Source organism: Ursus americanus, chromosome 36 (assembly GCF_024610735.1).
Source record: "Ursus americanus isolate L20-20 chromosome 36, mUrsAme1.1.p, whole genome shotgun sequence".
NCBI lineage: Eukaryota > Metazoa > Chordata > Mammalia > Carnivora > Ursidae > Ursus > Ursus americanus.
The window spans coordinates 17,669,093-17,685,686 of NC_142162.1; the positions used below are offsets into that span (position 1 = coordinate 17,669,093).

Consider the following 16,594-nt stretch of genomic DNA (forward strand, 5'->3'; position numbering starts at 1 on the left):
GAAAGTCTCAGCCTGTTTCTTAGAGGACAGCACTAGGTAACCTTAAAAGTCATCGTGTGTGCCCATATTTCCCTCTCAAGGAGGGTAGGCTGTTCAAAGTCTTAGGCAAGGATTCTTTCATGGCAGTGAGATTGATCTCCTTTGGGGAAGTTGGGTGTATATGTTCTCTGAACCCTAAAGAGACTTTTTAGGTGGTAAATTTGCAGCATGACTTCTAATATTCAGAGTATAGAACCCTCTCTGAAACAATCCTAGAGACGCAATACCCACATCCTTTCTCCTTTTCAGATCCACCCACTTTGCAAAGCCTCTTTCTTGTGGATGTAGTTAAAGTGAAATTTCCTCTGGGGGAAAAAAGAGATACGGATTTTTCTTCCTACCCGGATGGCAGGATTTTTTTAAAGGGACCCGTTCAGAAATGCAGTGGTATAGACTGGCCCATTCCCGTCAGTACCATTTAGGAAAAGAAGAAAAGAACCGGCAGAAAAATCTGACTTGAGCTGCTTCACTTAAAAATTACTTGGGTTCTCTCTAGCTGTCTTATAAGCTACCCTGTAGCTTATAAGCTTATTTTGGCTTATTTTGCTGTGGTACAGACACATCACTTGTGAGTTTCCCCCATTTGTAAAATAACATCTAGAAAAAAATCTAACAGATGAAGGTCTTGTATTATATATGCAAAGGAATTAGATGCCTGGATTATTTCACAGGATTAAATTGAATCCAGAGCTCAGACATCTCCAACTCTAAGTATATAATAATTAAAACAAGCATGTTAATTTTGCAGCTTTGTAGTCAGATAAACCCCGATTATCATGTCAGGTTATAAAGTGTGCTGTTCTCCCACCTGTTTGTCTCCTTGACAAATTCGGAAGACATGGAGTTCCTAGAAGTGCTCACCGAGGGACTAGAGCGAGTCCTCCTTGTCCGAGGGGGTGGCAGTGAAGTGATCACCATTTATTCGTAATCTGCTCCTGAAGACCACGCTTGGCCTCACCTTTCCTAAAAGGCTCCCCTTCTCCATGGAAGTGCCAGCTCTTTACTACTGTTCCCTTCAAGTACAGGCCTGGGTTCTGTACACGTCACACTGAACTCCTGACAAGCTGAGCCTCAAGTACTTGTGCAAAAAGTACACGTAGTTCTGCTCTTTGCCGTCCTACAATCTGCTGTCCTTACAGAAGCAGCAGATATTTCCTCAGCATCAGAACACTGGCCACGTCCTAAAAGCCATGTCTGTACAAGTTGAAGGCAAATTAGAATTAACAAGCTAAACCATTAAAGTGAATTGGCATAAGGGATGCTAGAAATTCAAGAAGACAAAAAGCAAGTACATGTCCAACATTAAAGGGGAGCCTCAGAAGTCATGGTTCAATGATGACACCCGGGGTAACAGCCAGAGACACAGCTTCATCATACTCAAGAATTCATGGCCAAGTATGTGGGGACCTCACATCCTTGTGGAGATAACCTGTGGCAAACCAGGATGAAACCCTTTTTTGCCCTCCAGGGCTCTATTTTATATTAGGGTTCTATACAAAAACCGAAACACGGCTACAGCCTCTACTTCTTCCTCCAAAACAAGATTCCCCCAAAGTTCCAGGTTCAAGTACGCACCCTGTGTTGGTTTGTATGTCAGCTGGTTCTCAAAACCCATTGTGTGGTGAAGATTATAATACAGGCATTGTTATCCTGGAAATTGTTGTTTTTTTTTTTTTAAGGTGGATAAAAAGAATTTCAGATTCTTCTCAAATGGCCAAATTAAGGTAACCCCATTAAATTAAGATCTACTGAAACAGTCTGTGGTTACCTGTGTGACATGGTCAAAACATACAAGCTGTTATCTAAGAAATGTAGACGATGGTGCACATTGACCAGTAGTTTCTCCTCTCCTTTCTTTTATGCCCTCGGTTAGTAGGCACAGGTCCAAAATCACAGGAATAAACTAGGAAGACTGGCTAAAATCCTTCCCTAAAAGCTTTGGAGTGTCTTTTAAAGAGGGAATCCAGCAATGGAATTCAAAGTTCTAGAGCCATACTCCTTCCATAGTGCCAAAGATTGAGCTGCTGCTACTCTCCCTACCTGCTTCACTAAAGTGGCATACGATTGGCATTGACCTGATTCAAGAAACGTTTTTCACTAAGAAACCTGTGGACTCATTTCCAAAGCCATAGCAAAAACTTGAGGCACTCAACTCACCTAAATGCCCAGAGTATGAGTGTTTTTCTTTTCTCAGTTTTATTCTTCATTGTGACTGCAGGAGCTTGGCTCTGAACTAAGATTATCCCAAGCCAGCAGTCCTCTGCTATTCCAGTTGTTTTCAGAAAGCTCTCAGTGTGTCAAGGAAGTAACTTGTACAAGCTTAGCTATTTATTTGCTGGTCATAAAACATTTACTGGTCCTTTTAGTTTACTGGTCATAAAACACCTAGCTTTCAAGCATAGGGAAACTACCTTGAGTGGTAATTGCAAATATGTGAAATGCTCCTTTTATAGGGTAAGTATTTAGAGAAACTGATTTGCCTGTATTCATGACTGCTTTTGAATCACTTTGTTAATGATAAATAGTGCCACTCTTTTTTGATCACCCAATAGGATATGGAGCAAGCAAACCTAGGTACGAGCAGATTCATTTGACCCTTATGGACAGAGAAAACCCTTCAGTATGGCTTAAGAAATTGAGTATTTTGTTCCTTTTGCTCTTTTTTCAACCTCAAGACCCAGTCAGGGTAGCAAAACAGACACAATCTTTAAGTCTGTTTTCCTGCTCCTTCCTGCAGAGGGTAGAAGCGTTGTTTACAATTTCCACTGTAACACTGTTGTTGAGTCCACACTAGTGGACCAGGTTCTCTCGGACCCAAGATATTGAAGCCCCCATGCTCTAAAGGTCAGCCTGCCCAGGAGTTCCTCTACATTTACACACATCCTCTGGCCAAAGTGGTTGATACATATATATTTTTCCATATAGAAAAAATATGGGCAGGAAACAAGGTTAGTTTAGAAGAGCTTTTTGCCGTTGGAGCTCTGTAAGAATCTTTTAAAGGGATAAGGGAGTTAGTGGCTATGGATACAGCCACTGCTTCAGCCCCTAAAACGTAAAGGCACCATTACATGGGAAGATGATTATTAGGCCAGAGTTAAACTCATCTCTGTCTAGAGCATTTCATGTCCACGTGTTGCTTATGTTGTTTGTCTGCAAAGTGTCTTGTCTCTTGTAATCACTGCAAATAAAGCAATACTGAAAACTTGATAAGAGAGAATGCACCTTAGGGGAAGGGGCTTTTGTGTTTCAAGAAGGAAGAGAAAGGAAAGACCTCTTCCTGACTTTTGAATAAGATCCAGCTTTTGAGTCTTAGCTAAGATTTATCGGGGCAGGTTGTGACAATATACACTCTCCAGTTGCTGGCCCCCTGCCTTCTAAAGCTATCTTAAAAGCTGAAGTTTGAATTGCAGCATCTGCTTGACAGGTGCCCGGTTCCTCCTGGCAGGGGAAAGATCATTACTGTGTATCTTCCTTTGCCTCCGATTCCTGTGGCCCCAACTAGCCCTCCAATCCTCACTCCCCCTAAATGTGTTAAAAATCCATTGTGGATATTAAAGTAGAAATTACACTGTAAGCATATTTATGTGCTCTTTTTGTCTGGTTTATTTTTTTCATCATGTATAATCTGAATCCAGCATTAGTTTCTCACATCTTCCACAAGTGTCTCCAACAGAATTTTTATGTCCCAGCTGGTGTTAAATAGAAGTGAAATATTAAGGAAAATAGATTTAAGGGAAACTTGTGCAACTTTTTTTTTTTAAGCATTGTTCTCAAGCATTTAATTTATTGAAAGGAGATGCTGCTGTGGTTCTTGATTTAGCAGCAACCATTCTTTTGTTTACATAGAGTTACAGTTTTATTTGTTGTTTTGCTCTGTACCGGAAACATAAATAAAGTTTTCTACATTATTTTCAGTCAAGGGTTGTCGTATAGTCTCTTTGTTTGGAGTGATACATACACTGTCTTTCTGGGATTCGTCTCCTCACCACGGAGTAGAGAGCTTTGTGTTCTTTTCAGCATGAGTGATGACGTTAAGAGTTAATATGCTGAGAAGGAGTCCCTGGGCACAAAAAGAAGGTTGTAAATGAGACCCCGATACATAGGCACCAGGTGCTGCTTTCTCCTGTTCACAGAAGCAGTCCTCCACCACTGAACTCCATCCTCTGAAACAAGAAGAGGTAAAAAGGTGAACGGTCAGTCGGTGTTGAACTAACTTACGGAATCAAGTACTTCATTTAATCACAGGCTCTGTTTGCTTTATCCTTAAAAAAGTAACAACTTCCAAACTCCCAAGGGATCTTATTTCTTAAGAAATAAGGTCTGGTACAAACTCAAATCCCCCACCATCAAATGGGTCTGTTATTTACATTACAACTGCCCAAAACTTAACTTTTCCTTTGCCTTACCTCAGGGGGCTCAATGAAGGCTAACCAGTCTGAAGCGTGTGTAGGCAACAGTCCCATTGACTGGCACTTATAAACAGCCAATGCCAAACCCATGAGGTTTCCAATGAGATACACCAAACCCTGAAGAAACTTCTGGCTTGAGCTTTCTAGCATCTTGAAAGCTGTTGGGGTAACAAAAAGTGTCAAAACCAAAACAATTAAAAAAAAAAATGAGGGTATATTTTAAAATAATAGAGACCCAAAGTAAGATAGCAAATAGGACCATTACAAGTGAACAAAAAACCATGATAAGCTCCACTTCCCTCCTCCATGCCACCACCGCTACTATCACCACCCTGCACACCCTCCCCTGGCAACTAACCAAGGGCAGTACTAAAGATTTTCAGGGGTCTCACGAAAATTTGTCTTTAAAACTTACAGCTTAAGGAAAGGTGGTTGTATCAAGTATACTTACTGGCTGAAATGGCCATAAGTGCCTGAATGGGCCGCCAAGCCATCATGCACACCATCATGGTAGGGAAGATGGAGATAGTATTGCCTGCCATGTACATGATGAAGAGGTTCATGGGAATCTGCTTGAGGGGACCCAAGGCGATGTCCCAGCAACGCTAAAACAAACACAATTTTAACCTGTGATCTCTATACTCAGTCCCACATTTATCGGATTCCTGATCTTAAAGTCAGATGAACACAATTCCCAATTCTGTGCTCCTGACTGAGCTGACTCCTCAATTCCACCACCTCCGTCTGCCCTTCTCTGTGTTGCCACAGGAAGCTTGCTCATCGACTAAAAATAAGGCATCCTCACCATTCGTTATGTTTTTCCTACTGGTCTTCCAGATGCCATTTTTCTCCATGATCTGGCTAAAAAAACACAACCCTTCCCTGCTTTTGTTCTTACACTTCTGCATCTCATTGCCCCATCTACAGCTGAGACCGGTAAATCCGCAGGGTGGGAGATCAGCACACCTCAGTAGCTAGAAGAACAAGCTGACAAATCAAGATGTTACGATCTAAATGACACTCTCAACTGACACATACGCAACACTGCGCCCGACATGTGGAGGATTCACGGTCTTTTCAAACACACATGGGGCATTTACAAAAGCTGACCACTTGCTGAGCCTTAAAGAAAGTGTCAACTCTCAACCCAAATCATGCAAAGCATGTTCTTTGCTTATGATGCAATTAAGCTAGAAATCAGTAACAAAGCTGAAGACTCCCTACACATTGGAATTAACAAATACATTCTAAATAATCCATAAATGAGAGAAGAAATTACAATGGAAAACAGAAATATTGTTAACTGATAACAAAAATGCCACATATTAACCCTGGTGGGGCACAGAGCACTGGAAAATTTATAATGAATACATATTTAGAAGACTAAAAGTAAGCATCTATTTCTTTTTTTGCAATATTTTTTAAGTTTAAATGCCAGTTAACACAGTGTAATATTAGTTTCAGGTGTACAATATAATGACTCAACACTTCCATACAACACTCAGTGCTCATCACAAGTGCCCTCCTTAATCCCCATTGCCTTTTTCACCCAACCCCCTACCCACCTGCCGTCTGGTAACCATTGGTTTTGTTCTCTATAGTTAAGAGTCTGTTTCTTGGTTCGCCCCTCTCTCTTTCTCCCCTTTGCTCATTTGTTTCTTGAAATTTCATATATGAGTGAAATCATCTGGTATTTGTCTTTCTCTGACTGACTTATTTCACTTAGCATTACACCCTCTAGCTCCATCCATGTCATTCTCAGCATCTATTTCAAGTTAGAAAAAGAAATACATTAAACCCAAGGAAGTGAAAAGGAAAAACGAGAAAAGAAATTAATGAATTTTTCTTTAAATCAACAAGGTTAAAGGTGTTTTCTTTTAAAGATTAATAACATCAATACTGGTGAGCCTGCTGAAGGAAAAAGAAGAGAAATATTCAGCACTGGGAATAAGAGGGACAACTCTGTAGTTCTCGCAGCATATGAAAGTGATCATAGGGGCGCGCCTGGGGGCTCAGTCGGCTAAGCGTCTGCCTTGGGCTCAGGTCAGGATCCCAGAGTCCTGGGATCGGGTCCTGCCTCGGGCTCCCTGCTCAGCGGGGAGCCTTGTGCTCCCTCTGCCCTCCCCTTGCTTGTGTGCTCACTCACTCTCAAATAAATAAAATCTTGAAGTGATCATATTACAAACTTGGGGAAATGGATAAATTCCTAGAAGAAATACCTAATGGCATAATAAATTGAAAATTTAAATGGTCATAAAACTGAGAAACTGGAGAAACAATCTGTAATTAAGCTCAGATGGTTTCTCTCGGCAAATTCTAAACATTAAAGGAAAAAATAAAGCCAATCTTACACAAATTATTTCAGAAAATTAAAAATGAACATTCTAGGGGCGCCTGGGTGGCTCAGTCGTTAAGTGTCTGCCTTTAGCCCAGGGTGTGATCCCAGGGTCCTGGGATCGAGCCCCACATCAGGCTTCTCCGCTGGGAGTCTGCTTCTTCCTCTCCCACTCCCCCTGCTTGTGTTCCCTCTCTCACTGGCTGTCTGTCTCTCTGTCGAATAAATAAAGTCTTAAAAAAAAAAAAAAAAACATTCTACAACGCATTACATGGGGCCCCATAAATACCAAAACCTGACAAGGACATTATGAGTAAAGTTTGTAGATTGATATCACTCCTGAACCTAAATGCAAAAATCCTACTAAACAAAATATTAACCAAGTAAATCTAGCAATATTAGAAGAATATATCACTATCCATTTGAGCTTATTCATGTTAAAATAAATGGTCATATTTGTAAGCAGTTCCCTGGTGTGTCACTTACATAAAAGATCATTTATCTGGGAATTTAAAGATCAAACCATCCATACAACAGAACTGTTCTAAAGTAAGTATAATCGACCTTCAAAATCAGGCCATTTTAATAATACTTTCATGTTATTGTTCATATTACAATTTGATGTACCAAGATGAAAAATGATATACTTATCAAGAAAAGCCCTGATACCAGCTGCCATTTTCATGTAAAAATCACTGCATTTCATGAAATGAAGATCATTTGGTATTGAACAATATTAAGGCTAAGAGGAAAGAAAGTGCCAGGTCCTGTTCTAGGGACTTGGGAGACAAAAATCTGCTTTCCTGGACCTTACAAGAGTAAAAGGACAGGTAATAACTATATCATATATATGAATGATACAGAGAAATACAGGAAGTAGGAAAACAGGATAGGGAGTGCCATGAGTAGGTTTCTCTAAGAAGGTAACATCTGAGAGACCTAAGGGAGATGAGAGAGCAAGTCATACCGGGATCTGGGGGAAGAGTATTCCAGGAAGACGGAAAGAACTTGTACAAAAAAGTCTGAGATGGAACCCTTGCCTGCTATTTTCAAGGAGCAGGAAGGAGGCCATTCTGACTACAGCGGAATGAAGAACAAAGGGGAAAGTGGCAGGAGATGAAATCACTCAGACTAGAATGATAGGTAAGATAAGAAAAAGTAGTGATAAGTAGCAAAAATTTTAATCTGTTTTGAAGATAAAGCCAAAAGAATATCCTGACACATTGGTTGTGTGGTTGTATGGGAACTAGGGTAAAAGGATGACTTCAACCTTTAGGCACTGGCACCAATAGATAATTTTCAACCTACTTTCTTATATATTCAAACATCTTTTATTTTTCCAACTATTAAGCACTTTTACTACTGTAAATTAATCTCAAGCAGTTTACCAGTATTAGGGATACGACTCCTACAGCAGGATATTCATATGCTGCCTGGAGAGGAGGGTGGATATGTAGGTCAGGACTGGCCTAAGAACTACTGTGACATGTATACCTCTGTACCTTCTCCACCAGGATCCTGTCCGTCTCTTGCACGCTGGTGTCAGGCACTTGCTTGTCCAAGTAACCGACAGGGTACAGCGAGTCTCCTTGGCCACCGCCGCGGTCACTTCGGCTCCTAGAGAACCAAACCAAGAAACTAAGGCTGCAGTCTCTCACGCTTCCTATCCCACATTCCTGTTCTAATCATAAGAATAAAGATCCTCAGATACACCTACCCAGATTAGACCAAGCCCTCTCGTGGGTTCGTCAGACCTTTGTGTATAGGGAAGAATGAAATAAGCATCTTTTGAACATTAGAAACTTCCACGGCAGAGAAGCCGCTGGCTCCCCGGGCGCCGTCTTTGTACTACCCATCCTTTTTAGAGAGTTGTACCTGAGCAATCAGGTCCTATTCCTCTGCTGCAGTTCTGGGGTGAAGGCTCTGTTACCGAGCTTCGCCCGGGCTCCTCACCTGCTGCCTCCTCCAGGCCCGCTCAGCTCAATGGCCCACTTGAAGCGCCGGCCTCGGCTGGCCACCAGGCTCCCCTGGGCCGTCATGGCAACGGCCGCCTACGAAAGTTGCGGAGCTCCTTACTCTAAAGCGGGGCCCAGGTCCAGGGCCACCGACACCCGCTACTTCTTGGTCTTACTCCGCAAGCCCGCTTCCGGCGCGTAGCATAGACGTCACTTCCACCCCGGAAATTGGCGGGCGGAGGATGGGCTAGAGAGTGCTTGGAGCTGCACAGGAAAGTCGCCGGTACTTAGCTTCCTCCGTTCGCAAGAGGCTTGTGTTCCTGACCCCAGAGGTGCGCTTGTGGGACCGAGGGGAAGTCCATACTGACTCTGCGTTAGGAATTGAAGCCAAGGACACCTTCTTAAGCTCCTGCGCGTTTCCCTGAACACAAGATTCAAATCTCCATTTAAACCTGGTTTCACCACGGGTTTGAGCAAGTTACTTAGTAGCTTCCGAGTATTGAATATCTGCCATGGCCCAGGAGCTTTGTGTTTATTATTTAAGTCACATTAACCCTGCGAGGTAAAAACAGTTCTTTGCCCGTTCTGCCCCAAAGCTAGGAAGCAGTGTGGACGTGGGAAGGCTCATGGGTTTGAGATTCAGATGGCTCCTTTTGAACCCTGGCTTCTTAACTTAATTGTGTGACTTTGGACACGTTAAATATTTAGTGCTTCAACCTCTTCATGTGTAGAAGTTAGATTATCTATTTTCAAGCGTTGTGAGGTTAACTGGAGTGCCCGCCACCTATGCATGCCTTTTTTTTTTTTTTTAAATTAAAAACACATTAGTGGGGCGCCTGCCTGGCTCAGTTGGTTAAGGGTCTGCCTTCCCCTAAGGTCTTGATCTGAGGGTCCTGGGATGGACCCCCTGTGGGGCTCCCTGTCAGTGGGGCGTCAGCTTCTTCCTCTCCCTCCGCCTCTCCCCCTGCTCGTGCTGTCTATAACGCGCACTCTCTCACTCTCTCTCAAATAAATAAATAAGTAAATAAATAAAATCTTTTTTAAAAAGGCACACTAGTGATCAGATTTTGTATTGAGTTGTATACCTATATAATAATATAACCTGTTACTGGATATTCGTTTCCCGTTTTTCCCCCTTTCATAAACAGTGTTTATAAACAGTATGTCTTTTCTTATTTCCTTAAGTTAAATTCCTAAAAGCGCAGTTGATGGATCAAAGACTATGCACATTTTAAGGGAATTTTCATTTTAAAATCCCCTAGCAAAGTCGCGCCTATTTGCATTTCACCAACTTTATAATAGTTTTAAATTGGTGGTTTGAAAATGGTACCCCTATTCCTTTGACTCCAGGTTATTTGATATGGTGGTGGGGGCGAGGGAAGAGGAGTGCTGTGAGAGTGTGGTTGGGAAAGGGCCAATTAAAGAGTTTGGACCCTTGAAGATGATGGTGATCTGGAGACACTGAAGATTTCCACCCCGGTTTGTTTTCTGATTTTAAAGATATTTTGTGTTCATAGCAGACTGTTTGAATAAGGCAGTAATGGAAAAGGCTTTTCCCCTTCCGATTCATTCTAAAATGTTTATTTACCTGATCATAGGAAGACAGAAATTGTGGATTGCTTTCCTGCTTCTTTCTACTTTTCTGCCTTTATCTGTTGTCCCTGATGAAACTTTGAGATTGATCTCAGACTTCACAAGGGTCTTGGCCCTTATTGGGCGATCTTTGCCCCAGTGAAACCTGCGTCAGCACTCACTGCATTGCATTTGTGTTTGTTGACATCCCCTGAGCACGCATCTACCCCCTCTCACTGCACTCTGCCCTAAATTCCTTGATGTTAGTAACTATATGTTAATTATATTTGATTCCACTGCCTAGAACATTTATGTTTAGTGAACGTGAGTAATTTAATTGAAAGTAAATATAATACAGAACTGAATGTACTATAATTACATTTATGTGAAAAAATGTAAAAACTAGAAGGGAATACATTTTAGAATGTTATATCCAATTAATGGTTTTCATGCAATTTTTTTGATGCTCAAACTATTGTTCTGCTTCTTAAATAAGTTGTAAAGGAGCACTTTCGAAAACATCAGTCATTCAAATCACATATTCCTTCCCTTTTAAAGTACTCCCCCACTTAATATAAAAATGTTTCAACTGTAACCCAAATCAAACTTGCTTTGGCCTCAGGTTAGTGCAGGCTATTTATTCCTTTATCCTAGGAATCCTCATAGCATTATTTGCTAAAACATGAAGACTGAGGTGAAAATCGGAACTGAACTGAAGAAGGATTCCAAGGTCAAACACATTTGAGAAGAACTGCAGATACTATTCTGCACACACTTTAGTAATGCTCAGTGGGATTAGAATAACATTAAAACCATGAGAAATGGTTCAGTAAAGAATCTTCTTTAATTCTGTTTCCAATTCATCTAAATGAGAAGCTCCCCCTTTCTTCCCCTTATCACACCTATTAACTTCCCATGGAGTCAGTGTTCCATAGGATACAATGAGGGCAATGTTCTTTAAGCATGCTAGAATTTTTCAGGAGAAAGATGAAGGTACTCCTTGAAAAGCTCTGCTTGTTGTTGTTGTGTTTTTTAAAGATTATTAGAATATCATGAGAAATAATGGATCCTTTACAATAATGGAGTTTCAAGTTGAAATTAAACTTGAGGATTCAAATATATATATATATATGAAGTATATTTTGCAAAAAAAATCAAGGGAAACCTAGATTCTAATCCTGACTCCAAATGAGCTACCTGTGTGACTTTGAGTTAAGAACTCTTGGCCTTAATTTCTTCATCTATAAAAATAAGGGACTTGTACTAAATGACTTCTAAAGTTGCCTTCTAATTCTAAAATATATTTTAAAAAACATTTTGCATATTATTCTTTCATATCTATTCATAGAAAAAAATGATGAACACATAAAGGAGTCACGGGATTTCAGATGATTTTTTAAAATTGTGCTTTCCTGTACTTTTCCTAGTTCTCTGCATTGTGCAGTTACCATTTTTGGATTTAGAACAAATATTAATGTTAGTATAAGATGATGTATTTCCAAACCTCAGAGCATAATGGTTCTCTATCCTGGATTCACAGGAGAGTCACCTTGGAAGCTTTTAAAAGACACTGATTGATACGTGGGCCACACTCCAGAGATTCTAATTCATTTGCTCAAGGTAGAGCGTGGACATCTCCTGTGCAGCAAGAACTAAGAACCACTCACCCAGAGCATTTTGCTGCTCTAAAAGGTTTGAACTTACACAACGTAATCTAAGCTAACAATCAGCAGTTTGGGCCCGCCTCCTTGCGTGCCTCCCACTGGACTAAACTTGAATTAGTAATGGAAACACTCAACTTGCAAAAATAAATGTTAAACTTCCCTTTGTGCCTTTGAGCGAATATGATTTTAATTAAAGAAACTGAGAAGGCACACCGTGATTCCATAGGTCATGTGAGTTGCCTCGTTTGACTTTTGTATGTGGGCCATCTGCACAGTTTTTGTATTTGTTTTGGAATCTCACCCCCTCCCATTCTAAAGAAGCTGACTATTTCTAATACTTCATGCTGTTTTCTGAGCAGTTACATTTGGATGGAAACTTGCAAAAGGAAATTTTCTTTTTATTTGTTTACTTTAAAAAAAAAATTAAGTAGGCTCCACACCCAATGTGGGACTTGAATTCACCAGTTGGAGATCAAGAGTCACATGTTCTGACTAGGCCAACCAGGTGCCCCGAAAAAGGAAACTTTCTATTCAACCAGATTTGCAAGAATGGATCTCTCCAAAGGAAAGAAAAAAACAAAAAAAATAAACGCTTTTATAGATAGTGTCCTATATTTTGGTCTATGCCGTTTAACAATGTCTCTATAATAGTTCCGTTCAGCTCTATTCCATGGTCCAACCAGTTCCTCCAGTATGCTCTAAAAGAAGGTTCTGAGACTTTTGGTAGCTTCCATAAAATGGGTTTCCCTTGCAAATCCCCAGTTATTTGTGTTATTTGACTCTAATATCATCACTGCCTTCTGAAAAGGACCACCTTACACTACTTTATTCAAGATGCAGTTTATTCTGTGTCAGTAAGGGTCTTAACAAGAGGAAACTTTTCCCCTCATTTTGTTTGTTTGAAATTTCAAACCCCTTCAGTGAAAAAACAACTTTGGGGTTTTGTTTGTTTGTTTTTTGTTTTTCGCGGTTTTTGTTTTTTTTGTTTTTTTGGTAAGATACTACCTTCCTAATTATTGTTGGGTTTCTACATCATTTCCATGTGCATTACTTTTTTTTTTTTTTTAATTTCTGGTGTATGACTCTGCAGTGTCATGAAATGCCCCTGTCAGCAGTGACATGAACTAGACAGTGCTGGGGGAAAATGTTGGTTAGTAATACCATTCTTCCCTAGCAATTACCTTTTTTCATTTCAGGAGAGCTGTTGTGCAATTCACATTTTAACAAGTTCCCATTATAGCCGGTCCCTCCAGCACTTGCTTAGGAAACTGGGAGGATTGCCATTCCCACAGATCTTATTAAAGGATAAGAATGACAACCATAGCATGAGTCATAATGATACATTGCTGATGGCCTAGCATGTTTCTTCAAGCTTGGTTACTTTGGATTCATTCTGATGATTAATTTCAGCTATCTTGGAAGTGAGCTAAACTGTCTCTACAAGTATCTGAATGACCAATCCAGGTCCTTTATGGTACTTTTTCCTATGTGCTAATTTTTAAAAAATATATTTTATTTATTTATTCCAGGGAGAGAAAGAGCAAGCAAGTGGGGCAGCGGAGGAGCAGAGGGAGAGGAAGAGGGACAAGCAAACTCTACACGGAGCACCGGGCTCAACCTCAGGATACTGACGTCATGACCTGAGCCAAAACCAGGAGTCAGACACCCAACCCTGAGTCACCCAGGTGACCCCCTATGTGCTAATTTTTAAAAGCCTCAATTGGTTCAGGTATAAGCATTGCTTTATGGCCTGAATTTTTTGGAAGGAAGATTGTTGTGGACTGATTGTCTTCCCCCGAAATTTATATATTAAAGCCCTAACCCCCAGTGTGATAGTATTTGGAGTTCTGGACTTGGGAAGTAATTAGGGTTAGATGAGGTCATGAAGGTGGGGCTTGCATAATAGGATTACTGTCCTTAGAAGAAGAGACACAAGTAGAGCTCACTCTCTCACCCCCACGTGAGGACACAGTGACCACGTGGCCGTCCACAAGCCCGGAAGAGAGCGCTCATCAGTAATTGAATCAGTAATCACCTTGGTCTCAGACTTCGCAGCATCCAAAACTGTGAGGAAATAAACCTCTGTTGTCTAAGCCAACAGAGTCTGTGGTATTTTGTGATGGCAGCCTGAGCGACTAATATGAGGGTGAAGTGGGATTCAGAAAAATTGAAGGAGAACAATAAGTACCTTTTGGTACTTGAAAGACAAAGTCGTCCCTTAAAACATAAAAATAAATGTAAAGTTGTTTAATTTGTAGGAGCTATTGTATAAATTAAAACACACTGAACATGTGCACTTAATTTTTTTTAACTTTATCTTGGATGTCTTCCATATCTGTCACTCGGTTTTTTTCTTTATTTTTTTTTATTTTTATTTTTTTTAAAGATTTTATTTATTTATGTGACAGAGAGACAGCCAGCGAGAGAGGGAACACAGCAGGGGGAGTGGGAGAGGAAGAAGCAGGCTCCCAGCGGAGGAGCCTGATGTGGGACTCGATCCCAGATCGCCAGGATCACGCCCTGAGCCGAAGGCAGACGCTTTAACGACTGCGCTACCCAGGCGCCCCTTTTCTTTATTTTTTTATTATTATGTTCAATATAGTACATCGTTAGTTTCTGATGTAGTGTTCATTGATTCATTAGTTGCATATAACACCCGGTGCTCATCACCACACGTGCGCTCCTTAGTACCCGTCACCCGGTTAACCCAGCCCCCCACCCCCTCCCTACTGCAACCCTCAATTTGTTTCCCAGAGTCCAGAGTCTCTCATGGTTTGTCTCCCTCTCTGATTTCTTCCCATTCAGTTTTCCCTCCCTTTAAAGACTATACACTATACATGGCATGGGTGTATGATAATTTAGTTAACTGGTTCCCCAGTTGATGGATATTTAGGTTGTTCCCATTTGTCACTATTACAAAAAATGTTGCTGTGAACATCCCTTAGAGACCTCGTTAACACAGTTCTATAGGACAGTCATGTAATTAGGATTGCGTACCACAGTGGTTATAGTTAAAACATTGATAGGCTCAAAGAGGCCCTCCAAAAGGGCTAATTTATACTTTGAATGGTTTGTGGACTAAATTATTTCTATAGTAAATTGAATAGTGTCCCCAAAATTGACATTCATCTAGATGGAAACTCAGAATGTGACCTTATTTGGAAATAGGGTCTTCGCAGATGTAGTTAGAGAGATGAGGTCATTTTGGATGATTGTGGACCCTATATCCAATGACTGGTGTCCTCATAAGAAGAGAGGAAGACACACAGATGCACAGGGAAGAAGAAGTCCATGTGATAAAGGAGACAGAGGTGGGAGTGATGCAGCTGTAAGGTAATGACTGCCAGAGCCGCCCGAGGCTGGGAAGAGGCCGGGAAGGGGTCCCCCCAGAGCCAGCAGAGAGAGCGCGTCCCTGCAATGCCTTGATTTTGGTCTTCAGCCTCCAGAACTGAGGATGACTATATTTCCGTTGTTTTAAGCCACCTGGATTCTAATACTTCATTACAGCAACCCTAGGAAAAGGGTACAAGTTTCCTTCTAAAAGAGGTCCATTCAGATGAATCAAGCTAACCAGGGTTAGCTTAAGTGGAAAAAAATAACAAGTAATAAAATAATATCACCAAAGCTGCAAATTAAATTCTAAACTTTCAAAGATTTGCACAAAAAGTCTCATTTAATTTCCCAATTGCTTTTGATTGGTTCCTTTAATAAAGTGATTTTTTACAAATTAATTACAAAAGATGGACATTTATTAAATAAAATGGAACATACAGTTCAGTAAAAAAAGATAACAAATAGTACCATGCAAAATAAAATTTTTCCCCATGGACATTTTGATTTAGACTCTTCCAGACTTTTTGATTTATATTTAGACTTACTTAGCATACTGTTTTATAACATGCTGTTTCATGAAAAGCCATGTTGTTGTTGTTTTTAAGATTTTTATTTATTTATTTGAGAGAGAGCGTGAGCATGAGTAGGGTGGAGGGGCAGAGGGAGAGAATCTCAGGCAGATTCCCTGCTGAGCACAGAGCCCCTCGCAGGGTTCCACCCCAAGACCCCAAGATCGTGACCTGAGCTGAAGTCAGACGTTTAACTGACGGAGCTACCCAGGTGCCCTGCCATGTTTTCATATTTTAAAAAGACAAAGAAAAAGGTATGGCTTAATCTTTACTTCAGTTTTTTAAAATTTGTCTTTTATAGGTCTTGCCAGATGTTCAGGCTCTGTGGCTCTCCTCCAGCCCTGACTGATCACAAGGCACCCACCCGACTTCCACACTCCTCGCCACCCAGCCCACAGCTGGAGCCACACCGCATCCCCCAGCACCCACGCTAGTCCTGCTACTCTTTTTAGATTAGAGTAATTCTTTAGAATATTTGTTTTCTCCCCTTTAAAGGATTCAGAGTTCGGGTAAGTTTGAGCAGCACTGTATACATCTTTCTTTTAGAGATTTGCAATTGATGTTAGTGTTTTAAAGACTGAGAAGTACTACAGTAAATAAATATTTGCTTAATATTTGTTTAGTCTAAAGTTACCAAACTTTGTGGCCAAGGAAGCCTTTCTTTTTTTTTTTTTTCCTCTTTTTTTTCAATGTATCAACAGCTTATAGAACTGGAATT

General features: G+C 40.7%; 2 protein-coding genes and 1 long non-coding RNA gene across 6 annotated transcripts in view; 2 read left to right on the forward strand and 1 right to left on the reverse strand.

Annotated features, from left to right (window-relative positions):
• SLC12A6 (solute carrier family 12 member 6) overlaps window positions 1-3,958 on the forward strand; it is a 91,322-nt gene extending 87,364 nt beyond the window's left edge. For all 4 annotated transcript variants that reach the window (XM_045815680.2, XM_045815672.2, XM_087859134.1 and 1 more), the window contains one exon: window positions 876-3,958. In XM_045815680.2, the coding sequence (XP_045671636.1) occupies window positions 876-967 (92 nt within the window). In that variant the 3' untranslated portion in view covers window positions 968-3,958. The remainder of the gene's footprint in view (window positions 1-875) is intronic.
• On the reverse strand, window positions 3,615-8,943 carry EMC4 (ER membrane protein complex subunit 4). The gene is made up of 5 exons (XM_045815708.2): window positions 8,737-8,943; window positions 8,286-8,400; window positions 4,900-5,053; window positions 4,446-4,606; window positions 3,615-4,202 (listed from the first exon to the last, which is right to left on the reverse strand). The coding sequence occupies exons 1-5, from the start codon at window positions 8,820-8,822 to the stop codon at window positions 4,167-4,169; spliced, it is 552 nt and encodes a 183-aa protein (XP_045671664.1). The 5' UTR covers window positions 8,823-8,943; the 3' UTR covers window positions 3,615-4,166.
• Window positions 8,944-8,951: 8 nt separating this feature from the next.
• LOC123803897 (uncharacterized) lies at window positions 8,952-16,490 on the forward strand. The gene is made up of 4 exons (XR_015723153.1): window positions 8,952-9,070; window positions 11,851-12,002; window positions 13,504-13,659; window positions 16,178-16,490. It is a non-coding gene; the product is annotated as an uncharacterized LOC123803897 (long non-coding RNA).
• Window positions 16,491-16,594: the final 104 nt, after the last annotated feature.

Coding starts and splice junctions, on each gene's coding strand:
- EMC4 (XM_045815708.2), bottom strand. CDS start 8,822: ATGACGGCCCAGGGGAGCCTGGTGGCCAGCCGAGGCCGGCGCTTCAAG. Junction 8,401..8,736: donor GGGCCTGGAGGAGGCAGCAG/GTGAGGAGCCCG, acceptor TTGGTTCTCTAG/GAGCCGAAGTGACCGCGGCG. Junction 5,054..8,285: donor ACAGGATCCTGGTGGAGAAG/GTACAGAGGTAT, acceptor TGTTTGTTTTAG/CGTTGCTGGGACATCGCCTT.